Source organism: Vipera berus (assembly GCF_964194415.1).
Source record: "Vipera berus genome assembly, chromosome: 2".
Taxonomy (NCBI): Eukaryota; Metazoa; Chordata; class Lepidosauria; order Squamata; family Viperidae; genus Vipera; species Vipera berus.
This window is the reverse complement of record NC_138203.1, coordinates 61,338-85,262: the sequence shown is the minus strand read 5'-3', so window position 1 is coordinate 85,262 and position 23,925 is coordinate 61,338. Positions and strand designations below refer to the sequence as shown.

General features: G+C 43.5%; 1 protein-coding gene across 3 annotated transcripts in view; it reads left to right on the top strand.

Annotated features, from left to right (window-relative positions):
• Positions 1–20,564, top strand: part of ME2 (malic enzyme 2) — a 44,489-nt gene extending 23,925 nt beyond the window's left edge. For 2 of the 3 annotated variants that reach the window (XM_081321140.1, XM_081321139.1), the window contains exons 4-17: positions 1,988–2,137; positions 3,778–3,853; positions 4,022–4,183; positions 4,880–4,983; positions 5,967–6,076; positions 6,188–6,285; positions 7,678–7,791; positions 7,890–8,004; positions 8,502–8,644; positions 12,452–12,554; positions 13,915–13,985; positions 15,205–15,303; positions 15,830–16,038; positions 16,548–20,564. In XM_081321140.1, coding sequence (XP_081177266.1) covers positions 1,988–2,137; positions 3,778–3,853; positions 4,022–4,183; positions 4,880–4,983; positions 5,967–6,076; positions 6,188–6,285; positions 7,678–7,791; positions 7,890–8,004; positions 8,502–8,644; positions 12,452–12,554; positions 13,915–13,985; positions 15,205–15,303; positions 15,830–16,000 — 1,516 coding nt within the window. In that variant the 3' untranslated portion in view covers positions 16,001–16,038; positions 16,548–20,564. Of the gene's footprint in view, positions 1–1,987; positions 2,138–3,777; positions 3,854–4,021; positions 4,184–4,879; positions 4,984–5,966; positions 6,077–6,187; positions 6,286–7,677; positions 7,792–7,889; positions 8,005–8,501; positions 8,645–12,451; positions 12,555–13,914; positions 13,999–15,204; positions 15,304–15,829; positions 16,039–16,547 lie in introns of those variants that run through there. The other variant, XR_014025610.1, reaches the window with a different exon arrangement.
• The last annotated feature ends 3,361 nt before the right edge of the window (positions 20,565–23,925 follow it).

Genomic DNA, 23,925 nt, shown 5'->3' with positions numbered 1-23,925 from the left:
TTACAACGGCAGTGAAAAAAGTGACTTAAAGCAACCAAAAAAGCCAACACAATCCTGGGTTGTATAAACGGAGGCATAGAATCAAGATCACGCGAGGTAATATTACCGCTTTATAAAACCTTAGTAAGGCCATACCTGGAATACTGCAGCCAATTTTGGTCCCCATATTACAAAAAAGACATTGAGAGTAAAATTCAGAGAAGAGCAGCTAAGATGATCCAAGGCCTGGAGACTAAAACAGACGAAGAACGGCTGCAGGACTTGGGTTTGGCTAGTCTAAAAGAAAAGTAGAAATAGGGGAGACGTGATAGCAGCGTTCCAGTATTTGAGGGGCTGCCACAAAGAAGAGGAGGGCGTCATGTTATTCACCAGAGCACCAGAGGGAAGGACGAGAAACAATGGATGGAAACTGATCCAAGAGAGAAGCAACCTGGAATTAAGGAGGAACTTCCTGACAGGACAATCGACCAGTGGCACAGAAGTTGCCTCCAGAAATCGGCGCTCCATCACTGGAGGTTTTGAAGAAGAGGCTGGACAGTCACCTGTCTGAGATGGTAGAGGTTCTCCTGCTTGAGCAGGGGGCTGGACTAGAAGACCTCCAAGGTCCCTTCCAGCTCTATTAAAAAAAGATTTCTTATGACCGTTTTCATATTTATGACCGTTGCAGCATCCCCATGGTCATGTGATCAAAATCCCACCATTTGGCAACTAACTCATATTTATGAGGGTTGTATTGTCCTGGGCGTCACGGATCCCCTTTTGCGACCTTCTGACAAGCAAAGTCAATGGGGAAAGCAGATTCATTTTACAACCGAGTTACTAATTTAACAAACTGCAGTGATTCATTTAACAACTGTGACAAGAAAGTTTGTAAAATGGGACAAAACTCAGCATAAATTTTGGGCTCAATTGTGGTCATAAAGAACATCTGTAGCTTGGCAAAAGTGATGGGATTTTGCCAATTTCCTAACTGTCAGTGGAGATTAAATGCAATTACAGTTGCCACTTATAGAATTGCGTTTCATAATCTGGGTGCACTTTTCAAGGGTGACCCCATGTAGCATATACTGCAGGCACTGAGATGTAAATCACAGTCCCCAAATTTGGCCCAGGAACTTAGGGATAGAAGACATAAGCATCTCTGCCTCTTGTTCATCTCCAGTTCCTGGAAGCTCTTCCTGCACGGCCAGTAGGAGTTGTAACTCCAAAACCTTAATAAGTAGAGGACTTAAAGATGGCCTCTTTCATTGGAGTGGGCCAGGGAAAAGTGGAATTGTTTATTCTTCCCATCCTGTTCATTTTCTTGCTCGGGGCTAAACCGTGGATCCCACTTTTAAAATGTCTGATTGGCTCTTGTCCCATGGAACTTCCATTGGTGCCTTCTGTGTTCTGGGACAGAGGTCCCCAACCTATGGGCCGCGGCCATATGAGTGGCTGGCCAGTGCGCATGTGTGTGCGCTGACTCTCCCTCGCGCTGGCTGAGCTACGAGTCCCTCGCTAGTGCTAGCCAAGCCATGAGCCGCGAGCCTCTCACCTGCGCTAGCCAAGGTGCATGCTGGCGCTGAGATGCGCACCTGCGCTAGCAGCCCCATTTAGGGGAGCACGCATGCTCATTGCCCTGTTTACGCACGCATGCACGCAGCCACGTTTGCATGTGTGCATGCATAAAAGTGCCTGCTCCTCCCATTCCCACCAGGCCGCCAACCAAGAAAGGTTTGGGACCCCTGTTCTAGGAGACATTGCTCACACTCTTTTCCTAAAAATTAAAAATAAGCTAGTTGTTGGCTTAATATTTATTTCCACAAATAGCTGTCTTCGTGAATGCTTCTGGGTCTTGCACATATCCCAGCCAGCTTCTTTGGAAGATAAAACTGACAGGTCACAGCCAGGGCAGTATTATGTCTGAGGGTTGAAATCTCTTCCCCCCAAAGGGGTAAATATATAAGCACAGACGTTTCATGTCGTTTCTCCACTTCTCTGCTCACAGGTACATCTATGTGATGGGAATTCAGGAAAGAAATGAGAAGCTGTTCTACAGGATTCTACAAGACGATATTGAACAGTTAATGCCGATTGTCTATACGCCAACAGTGGGCCTGGCGTGTTCCCAGTATGGGCATATTTTTAGAAGGCCAAAGTAAGGACAGCCTTTTGGGTTTTTTTTATGTAATTGTAACTAATTTTTCTGCTCTTTCATTCTGGAAACTCAATAACAGACTCGCTATTCTTTTTAATTTTATGTTTGTTATTTATTAGGCTGGTATTCCTCAATAAAGCACTATTTCTGCTGACTGTAGGCAAAGAAACGCAAAGAATTGATGGTGACATTAAAAATTTCGATTTCTCTTCTTACTATTATTCTTTTCTTCTTCACACGTGTTTTGTTTCTACTTAGAGTCCGTATACTATTTCCTACCTTCCAGGGAGTTGCTACCTCGGGAAGGGCTGTATAAACCTTCTAAATAAAATGATTTATGTTTTTCTTCATTATTTAGATCTTCCTCACTTCCTGAAATAAATGTTCATTTCCTGGCCCTCATGACAAAAATTCTTATTTGTAGAAGCCAAAGAGAGATGGATTTTCTAAGGCTCAATCTAGCTGATAATTTTGATTTCACTAAATAAGCTAGCTCAGTATTTCTCAGCCTGAGTGACTTTAAGATGGATGGACTTCGACATCCGGGATTCCGGTGCTGGCTGGAGAATTCCGGGAGTTGAACTCCACCTATCTTAAAGTTGCTGAAGTTGAGAGACACCGAGCTAGACAGTAAACGTTGTGGGTTTTTTCCCCAGCAGCTTGAATGCTGATAACTTTGCATATGATCAGATTAATTTAGCGAATCCAATTCAGAGCATCAACGCCACAATATGGATAACACATCTCACACTAGAATTGGGTGGCACCTCAATCTATAAATAAGTAAACGATTATGGTACAATCTACATAAAATTTGCCCTGTTAGAGCTCTCTAATTGAGTTGGACCAAGTTGATGAAGGATGATAAAGATTCCCCCCCCCCCTTGTAGTAACAACAAATAATTTCTATCCTGGAACTTGATACTGCTCTTGTCAAAGAATAATGGGAAAAAGACAACATTCACTCAAGTATTTAGGTTTTCTTTAATAGTTTTTATTGAACATGTTAAGTTATAACAAGCAATACAAACTAAAACAGAAGAAAGAAAAATGGAAAGAGAATAAAAGAAAAAGCTAAAACTGCAATTAAAACATAAAACGAAGTAGAAAACAGAAGAATGATATAAAGATCTGGCACCTGATATTCTTAGAAGTTATAAGTACGATTGTACTTTATTTTTCCATCTAAAATTATATCATGACTCTTTTCATTCTATAAAATATCTTGCCTAATCATTAAAACAATAAATTTAAAGTTCATTTTTCCCCCTCGTTTTTATGCAAAGAGTCCATAAGGGATATTCAGTTATCAATAAATGTAAATACTGAATCTTTCCATCTTCCGCTTAAGTATTTTGAATCTTCCTTTCCTTCCTAAATTGTACTTATTCAGTATTATTGCCTGTCCAGAGATATTTTTTCCTGGTTCATTTCACGTGACAAAATTAACTGGATGTGAATGTTAAAATCAGATAAATTTTGCCTTTTTCAAATTCTGTAACCTTTTAACAGTAACATAGATCTCATGTGCTATCTTAGTTTTACCCGTTTTTTTAAAGGTGTCATATTCAACTTTTTTAAATGAATAAGGAGAAAATCTACCAGGTTGACCCTTGCGTTTTGCCTTGATTTCTTTGCAGAGGATTATACATTGCCGTAACAGATAAGGGCCACATCCGATCTGTGGTAAACAACTGGCCAGAGAATGATGTGAAGGTACTGACCGTATTTCCTTCTTTCAGCTGGACTTTCTCTAGTACCGGATAGATTTCCTTGAGTGCAGCTAACAAATAGAGGGGGGGTATGCTCGCAAACTAAACTATGAATTCTTGGTCACATTGTCTTTCCTTCTTGTGATCTGATGCACTTCTCTTCTTATCACAGGCTGTTGTTGTCACAGATGGAGAACGTATCTTGGGCCTTGGGGATCTGGGGGTATACGGAATGGGAATCCCAGTTGGCAAACTCTGTTTATACACCGCCTGTGCTGGAATAAAACCTGACAAGTGCCTTCCTGTGTGTATCGATGTTGGAACTGACAATCAGGTAAGTTGTTACATGTTCTACACCCATCAGGTACCAGTTGCTCATCTGTGGTGCTCGTTGGTGGGGTGAGATGCCGCAGAGCGGGAGTTTGGCTAGATTACCTTGGAGGTTCCTTCCAGCACTTCCCGTTACAACTAATCCTTGACTTACAATGGTTCATTTAGTGGTCATTCAAAGTTACAAGGGCACTGAAAACAGTGACTGTTTTTAGCATCCCCATGGTCACTTGATCAAAATTCAGACCTTTATTTATTTATTTATTTATTTATTTTAATTCCATTTATATCCCGCCCTTCTCCAAAGACTCAGGGCGGCTTACAAGCTTAGCAGTAGCCTTCATTCTATGTATATGCCTGCCGGCGGCTTACAAGCTTAGCAGTAGCCTTCATTCTATGTATATGCCTGCCGGAATGACCATTGCGTTGTCCTGGGGGGGGTGTCCCGTGATCCCTTTGTGCGACCTTGTGACAAGCAAAGTTAATGGAAAGCCAAATTCGTTTAACAACTCTGTTACTAATTTAACAACTGCAGTGATTCACTTAACAACTTGCAAGAAAGGTTGTAAAATGGAGCAAAGTTCATTTAACAACCATCTCCCTTCTCAGAAAGTGTCCTGCAAACATCCCGGTTTCCTAGGAATGGCAGAGTATAAATTCAGTGCCAGAGTGACTTTGCTTTGTTTTTCCATTTTCCTAGACGCTTTTGGAAGATCCATTTTATATGGGGTTATATCAGAAACGAGACCGCTCGCAGCTGTATGATGAATTAATTGATGAATTCATGGAAGCCGTGGTGAGCAGGTATAAATCCTGAGCCTTGTTCCACTGCAAGCATGAAAAGAATTCGTGCAGGTCAACAGACAGCCTTTCCTGCATGACCAAGAAGACTTTGATGGATCAAAGAGTATTCTGTTTAGCAAAGATGAGAATTGACTGCTGGCATCCCAAGGGATGAATATGGTCACAAACTCCCCTTTTGTGGGCCAAAGGGTTGTTTTTTTTAACCACACAGTTGAAATTTAGCAGTGGAATTCCCTAAAACTAAGCAGTATGACATCCTACCCTTCTGAAATGGGAAAGCCTCAAGACATGCCCTTCACCAAAATTAGCATAGTTAAAAAACAGAAACAAAGATATGATGTATCCATGCGCTTTGTCGCTGGTTGTCCTTCCACCTTCCCCAGCACTGGAGTCTTTTCCATAGAACTGGGTTTCCTCCTAAAACGTGTCCAAAGTTTGACACATTGGAGCCTGGTCATTTGTGCCTTTGGGCATACATCTGCATGGGTGGTATAGGTGGCCCTCGACTTGGCCACAACTGAGCCCGGGATTTCTGTTGTTTCTGTCATTTAACAGTTGTTAAGTGAGTTTTGCCCGATTTTACAACCTTTCTTGCCATAGTTGTTAAGTGAACCACTGTGGTTGTTAGATTAATAACACAGTTGTTAAGTGAATCTGGCTTTCCCTGTTGACTTTGCTTGCCAAAGGGGATCATCGTATGATCCCAGGATACTGCGACGTAAGTACCTGCAGGTTGCCAGGTGTTTGAGTTTTGATAACGTGACCCCGGGGAGGCTGCAATACTCGTAAAGTATGAAAAGGGGCTAGAAATTACTTTTTTCAGTGCCATTGTAATTTCGAATGGTCGCTAAGCCATTTTGTTGTAAGATGAGGACTACCTGCGTACAAACACCAGGTTTGGTGCCGTGCTCACTTAGGACACTTAAATTAGACAGGTGTGCAGGATCTGCGTGGTTGACATGGATGCTGTCTGTGCCTTCCAGGTACGGCCAAAACACCCTCATTCAGTTTGAAGACTTTGGCAATCACAACGCCTTCCGCTTTTTGAGGAAATACCGAGAAAAATACTGCATTTTCAACGATGACATACAGGGTAAGCACAGTCAACCGGGGGCTTTTAACGTCTTCCCCATGTGCCCCTTTGGGCTCTGTTTTTCCTGGCTTCTGCCTTTTAGCTCCTGACAAATTGTGTGTCGTTCCTCAGGGACGGCAGCGGTCGCCTTGGCTGGATTACTGGCAGCAGAGAAAGTCATTGGGAAGCCGCTCACCGAGCACCGGATCCTCTTCCTCGGGGCAGGAGAAGTGAGTCGTGCAGCTGGACTGCTGCAATGAATTTGAGCCCGTGCAGTTTGCATTTAGTCGTCAGATACAAACGGTTGTTGAGCCAATCAGAGCTGGGATAGGTTAGAGCTAGACTGCCGCAGTGCCCCTGTGCAAGGCTACCCTAGAAGAGTGTTTCGTGCCTGCTGGCTGGGGTAGTCCGGGAGTTGAAGTCCCTGCATCTTAAAATTGCCAAGTTCAAAGACTGCTGGCCTGGGTGGTGTTGTGGGGCTGGGCATTTGGCAGCCTACGGTTACACGTCATCCTGAAACCCCTTTTTTTGTGGGATCCAGCTCCGTGCTGTTCCCAGGTACCCTGTTGCATTTCAGCAGGGCCTTAAATTGGGGTTCCCCCCCTCCCGATATGAAAGGTGTGGCCGTTATCCTTAAGGATTCAGCCAGTTGCTTTCCAGAGGGGCCCTTTTTCACTCTGCCTTTTGAATATCTGAAATCATGATTCTCACCGTATTATTTTATCAAGCTTTTAAAACAGTACAGGTAGGCCTTGCTCAATGACCGTCGGTTGCTTAGTGACCGTTCAAAGTTGCGATGGAGCTCCAGTTCATCAGCATCTGCCTCAGTTTCGAAGGTCCAAAGGCTGCCCCTGCCCCATAGTCACGTGACCGCATACGTTGGGTGCTTGGCAACTGGGCTGCCTTTACAACCACTTGCTGTCTGTTCTGCATAACCACACTTTTCAGCGGGGGGGTGGTTTGCTGGACATCAGGGTTTATCTCTGATTTTGGCAAAAATCCCCAGTTGGTGTAATGGGCTTATTTAACAACCGCAGTGGTCATTAACCACTGCCACAGAAAAGTCATAAAACTGGGTGCAGTGATGGACTAACCTGCTTAATGACTCCAATGTGTGATCGTCCTATACTCAGGGTTGTAAGTCAAGGACTGCCTGTACTTTAATTTTCATTTTTTAAAATTTGTATCCTGGCTTTATTATTTTTACAAATAACTCAAGGTGGCAAACATATCCAACACATCTTCCTCCTCTTGTTTTCCTCACAACAGCCCTTTGAGGTGGGTTGGGCTGAGAGAGAGTGACTGGCTTTCCTTGCCTAAGGCCGGACTACTGCCTGGTGCCTCGATCACTAGCCCAAGCTGGCTCTCATAGCTATTATTTTACTTATTTTTTAAATTTCTGCATGGCATGTCCCTTTATAATTTGTAGTCTTTCTCCTTGGTGGAAGAAGTGGAGTAGCCATTCGATAAGCCTATAGAAACGGTGAGAGTGATATGCCAAGCGTCACTTCTTTCTTTGTTTTAGTGTCCTCTGGAAACTGAATTCCGAGCGGCTTTATTGATGCCAACACAGCCCTGCCAAATCCGTACTTTCTCTCCTCTTTCTTTGTCTTCTCCGTCAGGCCGCCCTTGGAATTGCAAATCTCATCCTCATGGCTATGGTGGAAAGTGGTCTTTCTGCAGAAGAAGCTTGCAAGAAAATTTGGATGTTTGATAAAGATGGCTTATTGATAAAGGTAGGGTGCCTGTCGGTTTTGGAAAGAGCCAATCCAGTTTTAGACCCGTGTTGGTTTTGGTTTCCCGATCAGATGTTTTTTATTTCATCCCCTTTTAGGGCCGGGCAGAAGCGACAGATGTCAACCAGGAGCCCTTTACTCATCCAGCTCCAGGGAACATGCCCAATTCTTTCTTGGATGCGGTGAACGTTCTTCAGCCTTCTGCCATCATTGGTGAGCGTTTCAGACAATTCCCAGGTTACTCATCCGATGGATTTGCTGCTTCTACATCTACATTTCTGATGTTGGAATTTCCAAATGTTTAAAGCACTGTTTTTCAATGTGTGGACTTCAACTCCCAGAATCCCCCAGCCAGCAAGACTGGGAAATTCAGGGAGTTGAAGTCCTGCCTGAGGAATTCTGGGAGTTGAAGTCCACACATCGCTTAAACTTGCCAAGTTTGAAAAACACTGGTCTAGAGCCTTGCTGACTACAGAAAAATGGAGTTCTTTTCACTTTATTCTTTCTCTTACAACAAGTAGGAGCTTGCACACAATTCAGGGAATGTGTGTCGCTTCGTTCCAAAACGTTCCTGCAGTGGCCACACTCTGTCCAAATCTCTCAACACAAGAGATTTATAGCTTGACACGCTGTTAGGACAGCTCCTGCCCCACCTGCCTGAAAATATTTGGAGCATTTTTTTTAAGCCGTGGTCTTATTTCCACTTTCAGGAGTTGCCGGGGCTGGGCGGCTGTTTTCTCATGATGTCATCAAAGCGATGGCCGACATCAATCAGAGACCCATCATATTTGCACTGAGTAACCCTACCGTGAAAGCAGAATGTACGGCTGAGGAGGCATACACACTAACAGAGGTAAGCTAAAATTCTGAACAATCTTAGAGTATGATGTTTTTTCTCCTGGGCTTCGCAGCTGGGCTCACTTGTTGGAGCTGCCTGAAGGCAGTCCTCTCTGAGATGGAGCTGCTCTCTTCCATTTTGACACCCTGAGATGAGCTGATCTGGGGAGCGTTTATGATACAGGTAGTCCCAGTGGTGGGATTCAAATACCTGAACATCCGGTTCTCTGTGTGGATGCAGGCCTGGGCCTCTGAGGCCTAGAATGGACTTCCAGAAGTGACATCCATGCACTTCCTGTGGGCTGTTCTAGGCCTGGGAGGCCTCCTCCAGGTCTCCGAGGCCTAGAACGGACTTCCAGAAGCAGCATGGGTTCAGCTGGTTCTCCAAACTCAACAAAATTGAGCTACCGGTTCTACCGAACCGGTGCAAACCAGCTGAATTCCACCACTGGGTAGTCCTCGACCTAGGACTACAATTTATGGTTTGTAAGTTGTACTGATTATTAAGCGAGTCACGTGACTGCGCTTGATTTTATGATTTTCCTGCAGTGGCTATGTGAATTTGCTGTCCAGAGTGGGCTTTTTTTTTGCCAGAAAATAGAAGCAAATGCAGGTTTCTGGCAAAAAACAACAACAAAAAATTCTGGTCATATGATTGCAGGATACTGCAAATGGCCATAAATATGGACTGGCTGCCAAGTGTCTGAAATCTGATCAGAGGTTGAGGAGTGTCATAACTTTGAATCTGGGTTGTTAGTAGCTGTGAAGAGGTCTGTCCTGACTTCAAACGGGCGCCAAGCAAGCAGTCATAAATTGAAGACTACCTGTAATATCAATTCATAAATCAATAATGTCAATTCATAAATCAATATCCTGTTTTTCATGGTCATGTTAGGATTTGATTTCTTACCAGTATTTGAAATATCTTTGTCAGTTGTAATTTTTTCAATATTAATTATATTTATATACGTAGCTATAAGTTGTATTCATATCAATCTTCCTCTTATCTTCTTATTTCTCATATCAAAAAAAGAAAGAAAAACAATGCTATTTTAGTTCTAAATCATATCTTTCATTATAAAAGTCTAATCATATCTAAAGGTCATCTGTTCTTGTAATCTTATTCAGACAAGTATTTAAACATAATGCCCCCTCTAAAAGGTCAAATCTTCTGTTTTTTAAATCTGACTCTTTCTTTGCCAAGTAGCTTTCTAAGCCAGGGCAATTAGATTGCCCAAGAATTTTCTTTCTATTTTTATGAAAATTGCTTGGCATGAGGAAGACAATTTAGGTAGGGTATTTTTTTTTTTGGGGGGGGGGAATTCCACCCATTTATACTCCTTAAAACAACTCCCAGTTTCTTTCTCCCTCAATTTCTCTTTTCATTCCCTGTCTCCCAAGTTGTGTTATTTCCCCTAACAGCTCTAAATTCCATTTTTAAAAATCTTCTTCCTTGCCATCAGATGTATTTTGCAGACCTAAGGGGTAAAGGGTCTTTTGCATTTTCATAGTTATAGCTAAGTCTTGCAGTATTTTGTTTGTATATAGTCATTTATATTTCCCTTCTTTTATCTCTTCCATCTCTAAATCCGTTTCCTCTGTTTTGTGTTCTGATTTCTGGTTTATATGTTCATACTTTGTAGTCGTTATCGTGGAACTTTCTAGTTGTAGATTTAATTTGGAGATTTGCTTATTTATATTGTCTAAATTGTTTTTAGTCTCATTGTGATTTCTTTTTATGTCCTCTTTGTATGCAGCAATTGTTTGGTGAATTAGTTGTAGCATAGAATATATTTCCTTCTGAAAAGTGTTTGTTTTTTCTTGAGGCATCATTCCTGGAGATCCTCTAGTATCACCAGTCTCAGTAAGAGTAGATCAAAGTTTCCTCTAGTTTCCTGATCTTTATATGTATCCGTTATAATACAATAGATTCCAGAATATAGGTTCAGTCCTGAAAGCAATATTTTATAGTGATCCTTTGTCTCAAGTATCCAAAAGTTGCCAATCAGGACAGGTTGTAATCCACAATGTTCAAAGTGTTCAAAATGTTCAACCTCTCTGAAAACAGCTCAAAAGTCTCTCCCAGCCAGGCATAGTCCATGGTCAATTTTTTCTTTCTCTTCCAGTAGCTCTTGAGGTTAGAAGTCCAAGCTCAGTAGGTATTAATAATCCAAAAAGGTCAAAGTGATAAGTATGCCAAAATATTTTCCTTTATTGCCAAGCAGACAGGAAGCAAATTATAGTGCTATCCACAAATCCACCACTAGATGTCATTCAAAGTCTATTTTCCACTCTTAAAACAAGGATCAATATTCTCACCCAGTTTCAAACATGCTGTTTGCGATGTGTTATTTGGTGCTTTTTCTTCTTTGGTTGTCAGCAGCTAATGGCCAGTCACAAGGGTGTAGCAGGTCTTTCCCCTGCTGGTTTGGAAGGCTTTCCTTGGATTGAACGGAAAGACCACCATCTCTCCGTGATCAGCAAGGCACCCCTCCTCTTCATCGCCTCTTCGGGGCGACTTTAGGGCCCCTAGCAGGACGAAGTCGTGCGTGGAAGGCAGAGCCCTGCCTTCCTGCATCCCGTTCCGCTGTGATGCAAACGTCAAACAACATCTTAGCTGGGCAAATTATACTTGTTCTTATTTAGGATTTAGTCAGCTACAGAGCCTAACAAAGTTTCCCTAAGTCCTTGTTAACTCTTAGCCACTCACCCCGATCAAAAAAATCGGAATAATATCTCAACTGCAATAAAGAAATATTTTATTGTGTAGAAGTTCAAGATTCCTGTATCAAAAAGATCTTGGTCCAATGACATTAAGCAGTTCTTACTTTTAGACAGAAAATAGAGTTACATCCATAACAGAGCCTGCCCATTGCAGTCATAAGTTGTAACAGTCGTAAAACACACAACCCACTCCATTTTAGGACTCTTTTTTTACAACAGTCATTAAGCAAACAAACGGTCATAAAGTGGCCACTCTAGTCATTAAGCAAACCCTGTAGTCATTAAGCAAACCAATGGATTTCTATGGCGTGGTTTTGCCAAAACTAGATACAAGTGCTGGTTTTTGGCAAAAACACTCCAAAATGCAGTCAGGTGACGGGGTGTGTGGTTAGGATTAGGCTAACCCATTCATCTGAGCAAGGCAGGCCTCTCGGCTGCTGGGAGCTGCAGGGCGACGCTCTGGCCTTTCCGAACCCTCAAAGGGAGGACTCGGGGGGGGGGGGGCGGCTGGTGAACCTTGCCCAGGCACCGCCCGGCCCTGATCCCCGGCTGAACGTGACGTTTTTCTTGGTTGCCTCCTGACCTGCACCATTTCAGACTGGAATGAAAATTGTACATTTCTGTCTCGCCCCTGTCTTCCTGTGTGAAAAAAGAAGGAAAAACCACTAGCTAAAAATCCTTCTTTTTTCTGCATGCGAAGAACGTTTCAAGGGCAATTCTGGGGGCAGCAGGTGGTCACCCTTAAAGACCTCCAGGGCTTGGGACCGGGCTGCTGCTTCCCCACTAGAAATTTCTGCCTGTCCAGTCCAGGCAGGCAGGAGGGACTTGCTTCAGGTCTCCTTGACCAAGCAGGGGTCTCCATGCTGGCTGGGGAATTCTGGGAGTTGAAGTTCAGAAGTCTTAAAGTTGCCAGGTTGGGAGACCCCCGGACTGCGCTGTTTGGGGGCGCTGAGAAGATGTGCCTTTTCTGCCACGGGACCCACCCACTGGAACGTCCTCCCTCCGGAGATCAGACGCCTCGACCCTGCTGGACTTTCGTAAGACCCCAAAGACCCGGTTCCGGAAGTACCTTGACTCCCTCATTTCTCTGTTTTGCCAGGGGCGCTGCCTGTTTGCAAGCGGCAGTCCATTTGGGCCTGTGAAGCTGAGGGACGGACGGTCCTTCAAACCGGGCCAGGGAAACAACGCCTACATATTTCCAGGTAAAGCTTTGGAGTTCCTGCCTGGCTGATTCGTTCTTTTCAAATGGCCTGCCAGCCTTGCAGGGTAGTCCCAGATGCGAAGCGCTCTACTTGATCGTAAGGTTACCGTGACAGAACCTTGCAAGTCTCGAAGCAAGTCTTCCCAGCCCAAGAGCCCAGCGAGGGTCCCTTCTGAGACGTTTCCTTCCGCGGCTGAGCTGCCTCCTACCTGTGGCCCTGCCCGCCGCTCTTTTCCCTTCCTCCCAAGGTCTTTCCCACACACCCCTGGACTCTTGCTGCTGTGCACAGCACAGAGCTATCTTTCCCTAGAGGGAGCTCAGCTCTGGGAAATCACCTTTCGGTTTGATCTAGCCTGCCTTCCTTCCTTCTTTTTTTCTCCTTCCTCCCTCCCTCCCTCCGTCCCATCTTTCCTTCCTTCCTCCCTCCCTCCCTCCTTCCTTCCTTTTTTTCTTCTTCCTTCATTCCTCCCTCCTTCCCTGCGTCCCATCTTTCCTTCCTTCTTTCCTTCCTCCCTCCCATCTTTCCTTCCTTCTTTCTTTTTTCTCTTTCCTTCCTTCCTCCCTCCCTCCCTCTCTCCCATCTTTCCTTCCTTTCTTCCCTCCCTCCCTTCCTCCCTCTCTCCCATCTTTCCTTCCTTCCTTCCTTCCTCCCTCCCTCCTTCCTTCCTTCCTTCCTCCTTCCCTGCGTCCCATCTTTCGTTCCTTCTTTCCTTCCTCCCTCCCATCTTTCCTTCCTTCTTTCTTTTTTCTCCTTCCTTCCTCCCTCCCTCCCTCTGTCCCATTTTCCTTCCTCCCATCCTTCCTTCCTCTCCCTCCCTCCCTCTCTCCCATCTTTCCTTCCTTCCCTCCCTCTCATCTTTACTTCCTTCCTTCCATCCTCCCTCCCTTCCTCCCTCTCTCCCATCTTTCCTTCCTCTTTCCCTCCCTCCCTCCCTCTTTCTTTCTTTCTTTCTTTCTTTCTTTCTTTCTTTCTTTCTTTCTTTCTTTCTTTCTTTCTTTCTTTCTTCTTTCTTTCTTTCTTTCTTTTCCATGGAAATGGCTATTATTCCTGTATCTTTCATTGAATTTTATTCCAAACTGCTGTCCAGGCATTTTTTTAAAAAAAATAGATATTTTTTTAAAGAATGCAGTTCAAACGCCTTTGTGCTTATTGCAGAAAGTATAGCCTGCTTAATCTCATCATAAAAATCTAGTTACCTGTATTTTGCAAGTGTTATCCCACTCCACTTGTGTATTTCATTGCTACGTTCCTGTTGTTGTTTGCTGTGCCCCAGTTTTCTAAAGGTTTTTACTCCCTGCATGCTTTGCATGAACCATAAAAATGATTTTTATCATTTAGAATTCTTCTCTGTATGTCGCAGGTGTGGCTCTTGCTGTTGTCCTGAGTAGTGTCCGGCACATCAGTGACAATGTCTTTTTGGAAGCTGCAAAGGTAAAGGAAACAGGTTGGTTGGGATACTGAGCACCGTCTTTTCCATCCATCCATCCATCCACTCCTCACTCACTCACTCACTCACTCAGATTTTTATCTTGCCTTTATTACTTGATAAGCAACTCAAGGCAGTGAACATACACAATACTCCTTCCTCCTCCTATTTTCCTTACAACAACAACCCTGTGAGGTGAGTTGGGCTGAGAGAGAGGAACTGGCTGAAAGACACCCAGCTGGCATTCATGCCTAAGCTGGGACTAGAACTCATCACTGCCTGGTGATTGGCCCAAAGTCACCTGCCGGTTTTTGTGCCTAGGGTAGGACTAGAATTCACAGTCCTCTGATGATTGGCCCAGCCAGCTTTTGTGCCTAAGGCAGAACTTGAACTCACAGTCTCCTGGTTTGTACGCCAGCTTCTTAACCCAAACCGGCTCTCTCTATAGCTATCTATAGTTGTTAATCATGGGAGCAAATGATAAATCAGGTCCTGGACACCTGGACATCCAAGATATCTCCCAGGTTGGGTGAAAGCCATTTCAGATATGGACGTACGTTGCAATTTCTGACGATTTGGTTTGGAGTGAACAACTGACGTTGCTATGCTGGCTGGGGACAACAGGGACGGTGGGCTGCTCTTCTTGGGGAACGTGCTTTTACGCTATCTGAGGGAGGCTTTGCCTCGTACTCAAAGAACAGAAGATTCTCTTGGGTGAATTTTTGTATAGGATGTGCAATGTCTGCTCAAGACAACCACCGCTAGGCTGTTCCTTCAATCCATCTAAAGGAAACGTAAACGACTTTTATATATCACCAACAGAAGAGAAGCTGAGGGTGGAATGGTGGGTCCTTGGTGCTCACTAAGCTGGGTTATTTTCTTGCAGACATTTCATTACCCAACTAGGTAACTTCATCATGCTAGAAGGGAATGGCTTTGCTTTCTGTTTGTATACAAGTGGCTTGTCTTGTCAGCGTTGATGGGAGGGTTCGGGGTGGATGATACATCAAGCAGGATAAAGCACCAATAGTAACCAAACTCAAGCAAAAACTCTGTGTAAAAGTTGTAAAAGCTGCTTCTTTGGCTTAATAAAAGCAGATTTGGGTCAAAGGAAGGGTTTCTTCTCTCGTCCTGGGTGGCCCAGATGTGCAGGGCCAGGACGGGAGGTTTACTCCTGGATAAAATGCCTTCTTTTTCCCCTCCTTCCTTTTTTTGCGTTAACAGACATTGTCCCAGCAGCTGAGTGAGGAAGAGCTCCGAGAGGGAAGACTTTATCCCGCGCTTTCCAACATCAGGGAAGTGTCCATTAACATAGCTATAAAGGTAAGGACCCATTTCAGAAAAGAACAAAACATGACAGCCACAGTTGAACCCTAATTTTCTGTTGACTATTACTAAGTGAGTTTAGCCCCATTTTACGACCTTTCTCGCCACAGTTGTTAAGTGAATCACTGCAATTGTTAAGTTAGTAAAACGGTTAAGTGAATCTGGCTTCCTCATTCACTTTTCTTGCACTGAAAAAAGTGACTTCTACTTGCGACCATTACAGCATCCCCATGGTCACGTGATCCAAATTCAGACACTTGGCAACTGACTCGTATTTATGACGGCTGCAGTATCCCAGGGTCACATGATCACTTTTTCTGACCTTCTGACAATGAGGAAGCCAGATTCACTTAAGAGATGTGTTACTAACTTAACAACTGCAGTGATTCATTTAAACACTGTGGCGAGAAAGGTCGTAAAATGGGGCACAACTCACTGACAGTCTCGCTTAGAAATTTGGGGCTCAATCGTGGCTGTATGCTGAGCGCTACCTGTAATTTAAGCTTCCCTTTTTCTTCCGTAGGTCATGGAATATTTATATGCCAATCACATGGCGTTCCATTACCCAGAACCAGCAGACAAAATTCAGTACATACGATCAAGAATCTGGACATCGGAGTATGAATCCTTTCTACCAGATTTGTATGACTGGCCAGTGTCCACAACCTACTCATCGGACAAAAGGCGTGTTTGAAATTTTACTGGGAACCCCCGTCCAGAACAACATTTGAAGTAGGACTGCCGAAGACTTAAAACTTTCTTTTTTGTGCTAAACCATTGAACTGGGTGCATAACCGACACCGAATTTAGTCCCTAGGTTGGACTTCCTCTCTCCTGAGGTGCATAGGAATGGACGGCTGAGTTGAAATTTAATATATTTTCTATTCTCCCAGGGGAAGCTAGTTGAACAAATAAGGGAAAACCCTTAATTCTTTTTTTAACTTTTGTTAACTGGTCTGCTGTGTGATAAGGTTTTTCTGTACTGTCTCTTTGATGGCTGTAAGCTGCATGGGTTCACACCAAACCGATTAACTGAGAAGGGACTCTTAGTAAGTCAAGGAAAGAGATTTGGCTTAGTCTCCCTCCCTTGTCCTTTTTCTCAGGAGAAGCATCCAGAAATGCCGTCCTCCCTTTTGTAGTCTACACAAAAACCCCTAAGTCTTCCTTCTGCTGGAAGCATAAACTGATGACCAAATCACTCCGTCCCTTTTTATATCGGTTCTGTCTTTTTGCAACCTCAGTGGCTCCTGTAACTGCCCTACGTGCTGAATCTTGTGGCCTGAATTGCAGGGAGCCAGATTTACCAGGAGAGGCTTTCCTGTTTCCTTACAGGGCGGATTCAGACACGGAGTTCCGTCCTTCCTCCTTAGCGCTCCGTTTTCTTCCTCTGGGAAACATCAGTCATTGCCAGCAAGCAACGCTGACCTCGCCTGGATCTGTGTGTTTCTGTGTGCTGAGGTTCTGCGCTTGAATAACTCAGCTTTCTTAGTGGCACTTGCTGCATATCACTTCCCCCCACACACACACTCCTCTTTTGTCTTTTCAAGTGGTTTTGTTTTTCTTGTTGTTCTTCATGCTTAAACTGTTAACACTCCTTAATCTGGACTTCATGAGGGCTGCTGTCCTCCCAGGTCTCTGCCCCATTGGTCTAAGGAGTGGGCAGGTGTGCTTCGTTGCCCCCACCCCCATCCTATGCCCTAAAACCAATGTTTCTCAACCTTAATCATTTTAAGACGTGTGGGCTTCTATCTCGGAATTCCCCAACCAGAATGGCTTAAAACCGCCAAGTTTGTGAAACACTGCCCTAAACAAAGCAAGACACCACTCCAGTAAAAAATAATTTCTTTTTATCTCCAGGTAATCTTGGTTTGTGACATGCATATTATATATGTCAGATCTGGGATCTTTTTACCATTATTTATTTTTTTATTTGTCCAGTTGCCTTACCATGTTTCTGGGAATCTGTTAAGGATATCAAAGCTTCCTCTTGGATAAGTCAATCTTCAATTTGCCTATCCAATAAAAAGAAAGTCAATAATAATAACATCTCCATTTCCTCCAGTTAAATTCTACAGGCTGCGCTGTCTGCTAGGGAAGCTAGTTGGATATGACAGCGCAGTGTGAAAAAGTGGATGGTTTGAGTTTTGTTTTGTTTTATTCATTGGGGAATGCAAGAGTGCAGAGCAAACGTTTCTGAGAGAAATGCCACCGCAGCCTTTTACTTGGAACTGGTCACGAAGGGAGAAGGTCTCAGAGTGTCACTGCTTCTCCTTTGCCGTTTCTGAGAAACGTGGGTTGAGCGAAAGGATTTCAACATGACATTTTCCTGCTGTAATTTCACCATAATGGGAAGTCTGTTTCATGCCTTGTGCCTCTTACACTGAGAACTGGGTCAGTGCAGACTTTTCAGAGAGCAGGATGAGTTTTCATGTTAATGTGGCACCAGGAACTTTCTCAGACAGGGTGACTGAGATTGTGTCTAGATTCAGCTTTGAATTGTACTCTCGGCACACCTAGAGTGGTTTCACGAAGGCTAGGGGAGACTGCACAATTCAACTAGGTGTGATAACTGTTTGGAAACATTACAATCTTGTTTTACAGTGCCGGACTAAAATATTTTGTATAGAAGTTTACCTGGATCCCAATTTTTTTTTTTTTTGGAAAAGCGTCCCGTGCTATCAGCAACGTTTCTTTGTTTTCCTCTTCCGTATAATGTAGAAATATCAGTGAAATTGTACCATTTTATAGAGGACACTTCAAAGGCACCTCGTGTCAGTTGTACCTGCCCCAAGGGATGGTGTCTGTAATTTAAGAAAACACAAGAAATAACATACTGTGTTGCCTAACTTTTAACATTCTCAGAAGAATTTATCTGAGAAATAATTGGGAAAGAATATTCTGGAATTCTGTTTCAGGAGGTCTCTCCATTCCCTCCCTACTTACATGGCTTTGCAGTCATGGACTTACGGAAGGTCATTGCACGCTCTCAAGAAAACGTTTCCTAGTGGTCCAAGAAATGAACATGGGTGGTGTAGTTGATCAGAGCCTGAATAAACTACATGGGGTCATGTTGTTCATCAAGATAGTACATATAATTGAGATGAATTCATAATGACTTTCTATTTATGAGTGGAAATTTATACTAGAAAGTACTAGCAATATTTGCTAGACTGCACAATTCGGGACAAATACGAGTACAATAATATTTTATCCCATATGTATCTACAAAGTTCTCAGTCGGGTTGTCTCAGCCTGGACTGTGCCACCAACAGGGCTGCTACTGGGATTTTAAAAGTCAAAGCCCAAATCACCTAAAGGAGGTTGAAGTTTAAGAAAGGCCCTGAATGTCTCAATACCTAAAATACCTGTAGCAGAAGATAGCTCTCTGCAACGTTTAATTGGCATAGTTGGCTTTAAACATAGTCTGCGAGCAGTCTATAACTGCGCTTCTCATCCTTGTCAACTTTTAAGTCATGTGGACTTCCAACTCCCAGAATTCTCCCAGCCATGCAGAATTCTGGGAATTGAAGTCCACGTCTTAAAAGTTGCCAAGGATGAGAAAGGCTGCTGTATAAATTACGCCCTGTATGTAGTTGGCTGAATTTGAGTAAAGTATGTGATTTAAATATTTTTGTCAAAATACTAGGTTCAGACATACCTCTTGTTGACCGGTACGTTTCAAGACATACAGATTCCTCCAGCGAGAAAAGAAGGCCACTTTGAACTGTTCATTCCAGTTCCACATGCCGTAGATTATTATTATCATTTATTAAGTAGGAAGGAGTTTCAAATTCTGAATGCTCAGAAACAAACGTCATGTGTATGTTGGACGAGATACCGGTTTTTAATCGCAAGATCTTCCTTTTGGGCCACTTAAGCTTCTATGAGCTTCTTTTAGACAAACCTGCAGTAACAATTTTTTATTGTAAACTACCCAGAGCTATTTAGGTAAGATACGCAGCGTAAAAATGTGATGAATAAAAAAATGATAATTTGATGGACAAATACAATTTTTCTCCCTCCCAATCCCCAATTTAGGTTGAGGTACCGTAATTTAGAAAATAACATATTACTTGGAGGAAGCTTGCTGAATAAATATCTGCCAAATTCATTAGAAAACACCTTAGGAAACCTTTTGTGCTGTTTAAAAATGTTTTTAATTTAAAATATGTTCCCTTATAAATGTATTATTGTTCGAAAAATGGACATCTTTGCTCCTTTCAGCTGATTTTCTTTTGCTTGGGCCTCAAAACTGGTTTATTTTTAGCACTTTTCTACTTGCTGATTCCCATTAATTTTGATTTTTTTAAAAAAATGATGACAACTTACACTGCAAGTTGTTTTTAACTTCCAACAGCTGTGCTGAATGATCCCTCTCGAGACCTCTTTGTGATTATGATGGAAAATGAACACCATTTCGTAGGAAGGGATAAACTGTTTTTACTGAAGGTCACAATTCTTGGATTGGATTTTTGAATCCAAGAAGCTGGGTGGAGTTGGAGTGGAACTTAGCTGATTAGTAAACTTGGTTTAAGTCTCCTTTATCATCATATATCTAGTTCAGAGAAGAACTTGTTCACACAAGCTGGAAACCAGTAAGGCCATGTTTGTGAAGTTCCTGTTATGTCCCTTGGAATTGGCCCTAATTTGAGGGCATAGAAGAAAAAGGGACCATTTTCTTACAGCCAGTGTTTCTCAAACATGGCCACTTGAAGATATGTGGACTTCAACTCCCAGAATTCCCCAGCCAGTCCACATATCTTCAAGTGGCCAAGGTTGAGAACTGCTGTTATAGGTGAGTAAAGGTAAAAAAGGATGGGGCTTCAGATCTCTTGCCTGTAGTCTTGAAAACCTGAACAGGGAATAATGATATCCCAGTTAATAATGATAAAGTAATGTGTAGATTCCATTGATTATTCTATTACACAAAACATTTTCCTTCCTTATCTGCTACCGCTGGATGTGTTCAGACTTTAATTTTGAGAACGTGACTTCACGCAGGATTGCTGGATGGAAGAGGCTGGTATAAAGCCTCTTGGGGGAATTTAAAGCAAATTATGCCTTGGTGGGAGTGTTTCTCCCAACTCTCAGGATATAACTCCCCCCACCCCCCCAGGATATTGTTTATTGCAAAGGGAGCCTTTGAAAAACAAGCACAATGTTTGTAAGCTGCAAGTGTTTTGCTAATGTTGTAATTGTATGAAGAGACTAGCTGTGGCTCTTTTTTTCATAGTAAAAGCTTTTCCTTTTTGCCTACAGTTATGTGAGTGATTGTTTTATTTTGCTGGGGGGTGCAAAAGCCTCATCTACAGCAAACATACCTGCTGGAGTTGGTGGGCTATGCAGTCCAACAGCTCTGGAAGAACCCAGTTAGGAAGAGGCTGCCTTAGTGGAATATCTTGATAACTTTCCTGCTTCTTCTGATATCACCCCGTCCCTGGATCAGCACAAAGTAAAGGTTACTGAAGCCTAAATGAATTGCAGACAGCAGAAAAGTTTGCAGGTAGTCATCAACTGATATAAGTTTGTTTAGCAACCATTAGAAGTTATAGGGATGCGGTGCCTCAGTGGGTTAGGACGCTGAGCTTGTTGATCAGAAGGTCGGCAGTTTGGCAGGTCGAATCCTGAGTGCCGCGTAGCAGAGTGAGCGCCTGTTACTTGTCCCAGCTTCTGCCAACCTAGCAGTTCAAAAACACGTAAAAATGCAAGTAGAAAAATAGGGACCACTACGGTGGGAAGGTAACGCCTTTGGCTTCTAGTCATGCCGGCCACATGACCACAGAGACGTCCTCGGACAAGCGCTGGCTCTTTGGCTTTGAAACGGAGATGAGCACCAGCCCCTAGAGTCGGAAACGACTAGCACGCATGTGTGGGGGAACCTTTACCTTTTAGAAGTTATAACTGCACTGAAAACGTGACTTATGACCATTTTTCACACTTATGACTCTTGTGGCATCCCCATGGTCATATGGTCAAAATTCTGACACTTGGCAACTGAGTCATATTTATGACGGTTGCAGTGTCCTGATATCATGTGATCACCTTTGATGATCTGGCAAGCTAGGTCAATGGGATGCCAGATACACTTAACCGTGATCCAAGCTTAAAAACTGCAGTGACTCACTTAACAACTGTGGCAAGAAAAGTCATTAATTGGGGGAAAATTCACTTAAACAAATGTCTCACTTAGCTACAGAAATTTTGGGCTCAAGTGTCGTAAGTTGAGGACTATTTGTACATGCCCAATGTATCAGTTTGCAGCTGCAAAATTCCACATGGTCATGAAAAAGTTGGCAAAGGACCTTTCCTATACAGATAGCCCTAAATTTAGGGCCAGAATTGGGGGCCAGAATTTTCGTTTCTAAACGAGGCAATTGTTAAATGAGTCTCACATAATTTTATGACCTTTTTGCCACAGTTGTTAAGTGAATCACTGTGGGTGCTAAATAAATCATAGGGCCATTAATTGAATCTAGCTTCCCCCGTTAACTTTGCTTGTTGGAAGCTGTCTGGGAAGGTCACAATTGTGACCCCCGGGATGCTGCAACCCTCTTAGTACATGCCAGTTGCCAAGCACCCAAAATTTGATCACGTAACCATGGGATGCTGTGACAGTCATGTGAGAACCAGGTGTAAGTCACTTTTCTCAGTGTGACTATAGCTTTGAACGGTCACTAAATGGATGGTTGTAAGTTGAGGAGTACTGTACCTGTATATCTGCTGCCATCTACTGATAGTTCCAATTTTTGCAGTCCAGATACAGTAGCCATAGCTGTTTCCCCAACCTGAAGGAGTGTGGACTTCTGCTCCCAGAATGCTCCAGCCAGCATGGCCATTGCTAAGCATTCTGGGAGTTGAAGTCTACACCTCTCAAAATTGCCAAGGTTGGGAAATGGTACCAACATTTCTGGGTTTGTGGACTTGCGGGGAGAGGAGAGGGGATGGTTCTGTGTGAACGGCTGACATGCGCATGCGTGTGCACTTCGCTCCATTTACCCAAGCGGTGTGCACGGATGCCTGCCACTCACTTAAATGGAGCATGTGCACGCTCACCCGCTGCTCTTACAAGAGAGGATACGTGTGCATGCATGTGGTCTCCAGCCGTTTCCACGGCCTGGTTGGGAACCCTTGTTCCAGTTGAGCCCCCTGCTCAGGCAGGAGAACCTATCCCATCCCAGACAAGTGGCTGTCCAAATCTCTTCTTTTTTTATTAAAAGGTTTTACAGATACATTTTAAAACATAAAAACCCTCCCTCTCCCTCCCCCCCCACTTCCCAGAGCAAATACAGGGTATTGACCCTAACAATCTTAAACTATAATATGCTAACTAATGCTAAGCTTGTAAGCCGCCCTGAGTCTTCGGAGAAGGGCGGGATATAAATGGAATTAAAATAAAATAAAAATAAATAATGGCAGAAAGTGAAGAAGAACTAAAGAGCCTCTTGTTGCGGGTGAAGAAGGAGAGTGCAAACGTTGGGTTGAAACTAAACATTAAGAAAACCAAGATCATGGCATCTGGCCCTCTCAATTCCTGGCAAATAGATGGGGAAGAAATGGAGGTAGTGACAGATTTTATTTTCCTGGGCTCCAAGATCACTGCAGATGGGGACTGTAGCCAAGAAATTAAAAGACGCTTGCTCCTTGGGAGGAAAGCCATGGCAAATCTAGACAGCACACTAAAAAGCAGAGACATCACCCTGTCAACAAAAGTGCGTATAGTCAAGGCTATGGTCTTCCCAGTTGCAATGTATGGCAGTGAAAGCTGGACCATAAGAAAGGCTGAGCGCCAAAGAATTGAAGCCTTTGAACTCTGGTGCTGGAGAAGACTCCTGCGAGTTCCTTGGACTGCAAGGCGATCAAACCGGTCAGTCCTAGAGGAGATCAACCCTGACTGCTCTTTAGAAGGCCAGATCCTGAAGCTAAAACTCAAATCCTTTGGCCACCTAATGAGAAGGAAGGATTCACTGGAGAAGAGCCTAATGCTGGGAAAGATTGAGGGCAATAGAAGAAGGGGACGACAGAGAATGAGGTAGCTGGATGGAGTCACTAAAGCAGTAGGCGTGAGCCTAGATCACAGGTCTGCAACCCGCGGCTCCGGAGCCGCATGCGGCTCTTTCAGCCATCTCCTGCAGCTCCCAGTCTTCTGCTATGTGTAGTCCCCCCCCCCAAAAGTGGGACTAAAAAAGTTTAACCAATCAATTCAAATATGCAGGGTAGGTGCATATCTCGCCTTGGCTCCACTCTTCAGTCAAACCTTGTTCTGTGCATGTGCGCATGCGCACACTTTTTTTGTGGCTCCGTTTTTCCTTTTGTGAGGGAACCGGTTCCGAGTGGCTTTTTCACTGTTTCAGGTTGCTGACCCCTGGCCTAGATGGACTCCAGAAGATGGTAGAGGACAGGAAGGCCTGGAGGAACATTGTCCATGGGGTCGCGATGGGTCGGACACAACTTCGCAACTAACAACAACAACAAATGCTAACTAGCTGTATCGCACTTTAACTCTCCTTAAAAATAACTAAATAATAACAAATCTTATAAATCTAATACTTATTCAAATGCTAAATGAAACTTTTTAGTCCCATATTTATTCTGGATATAATCAATCCATCTTCTCCATTC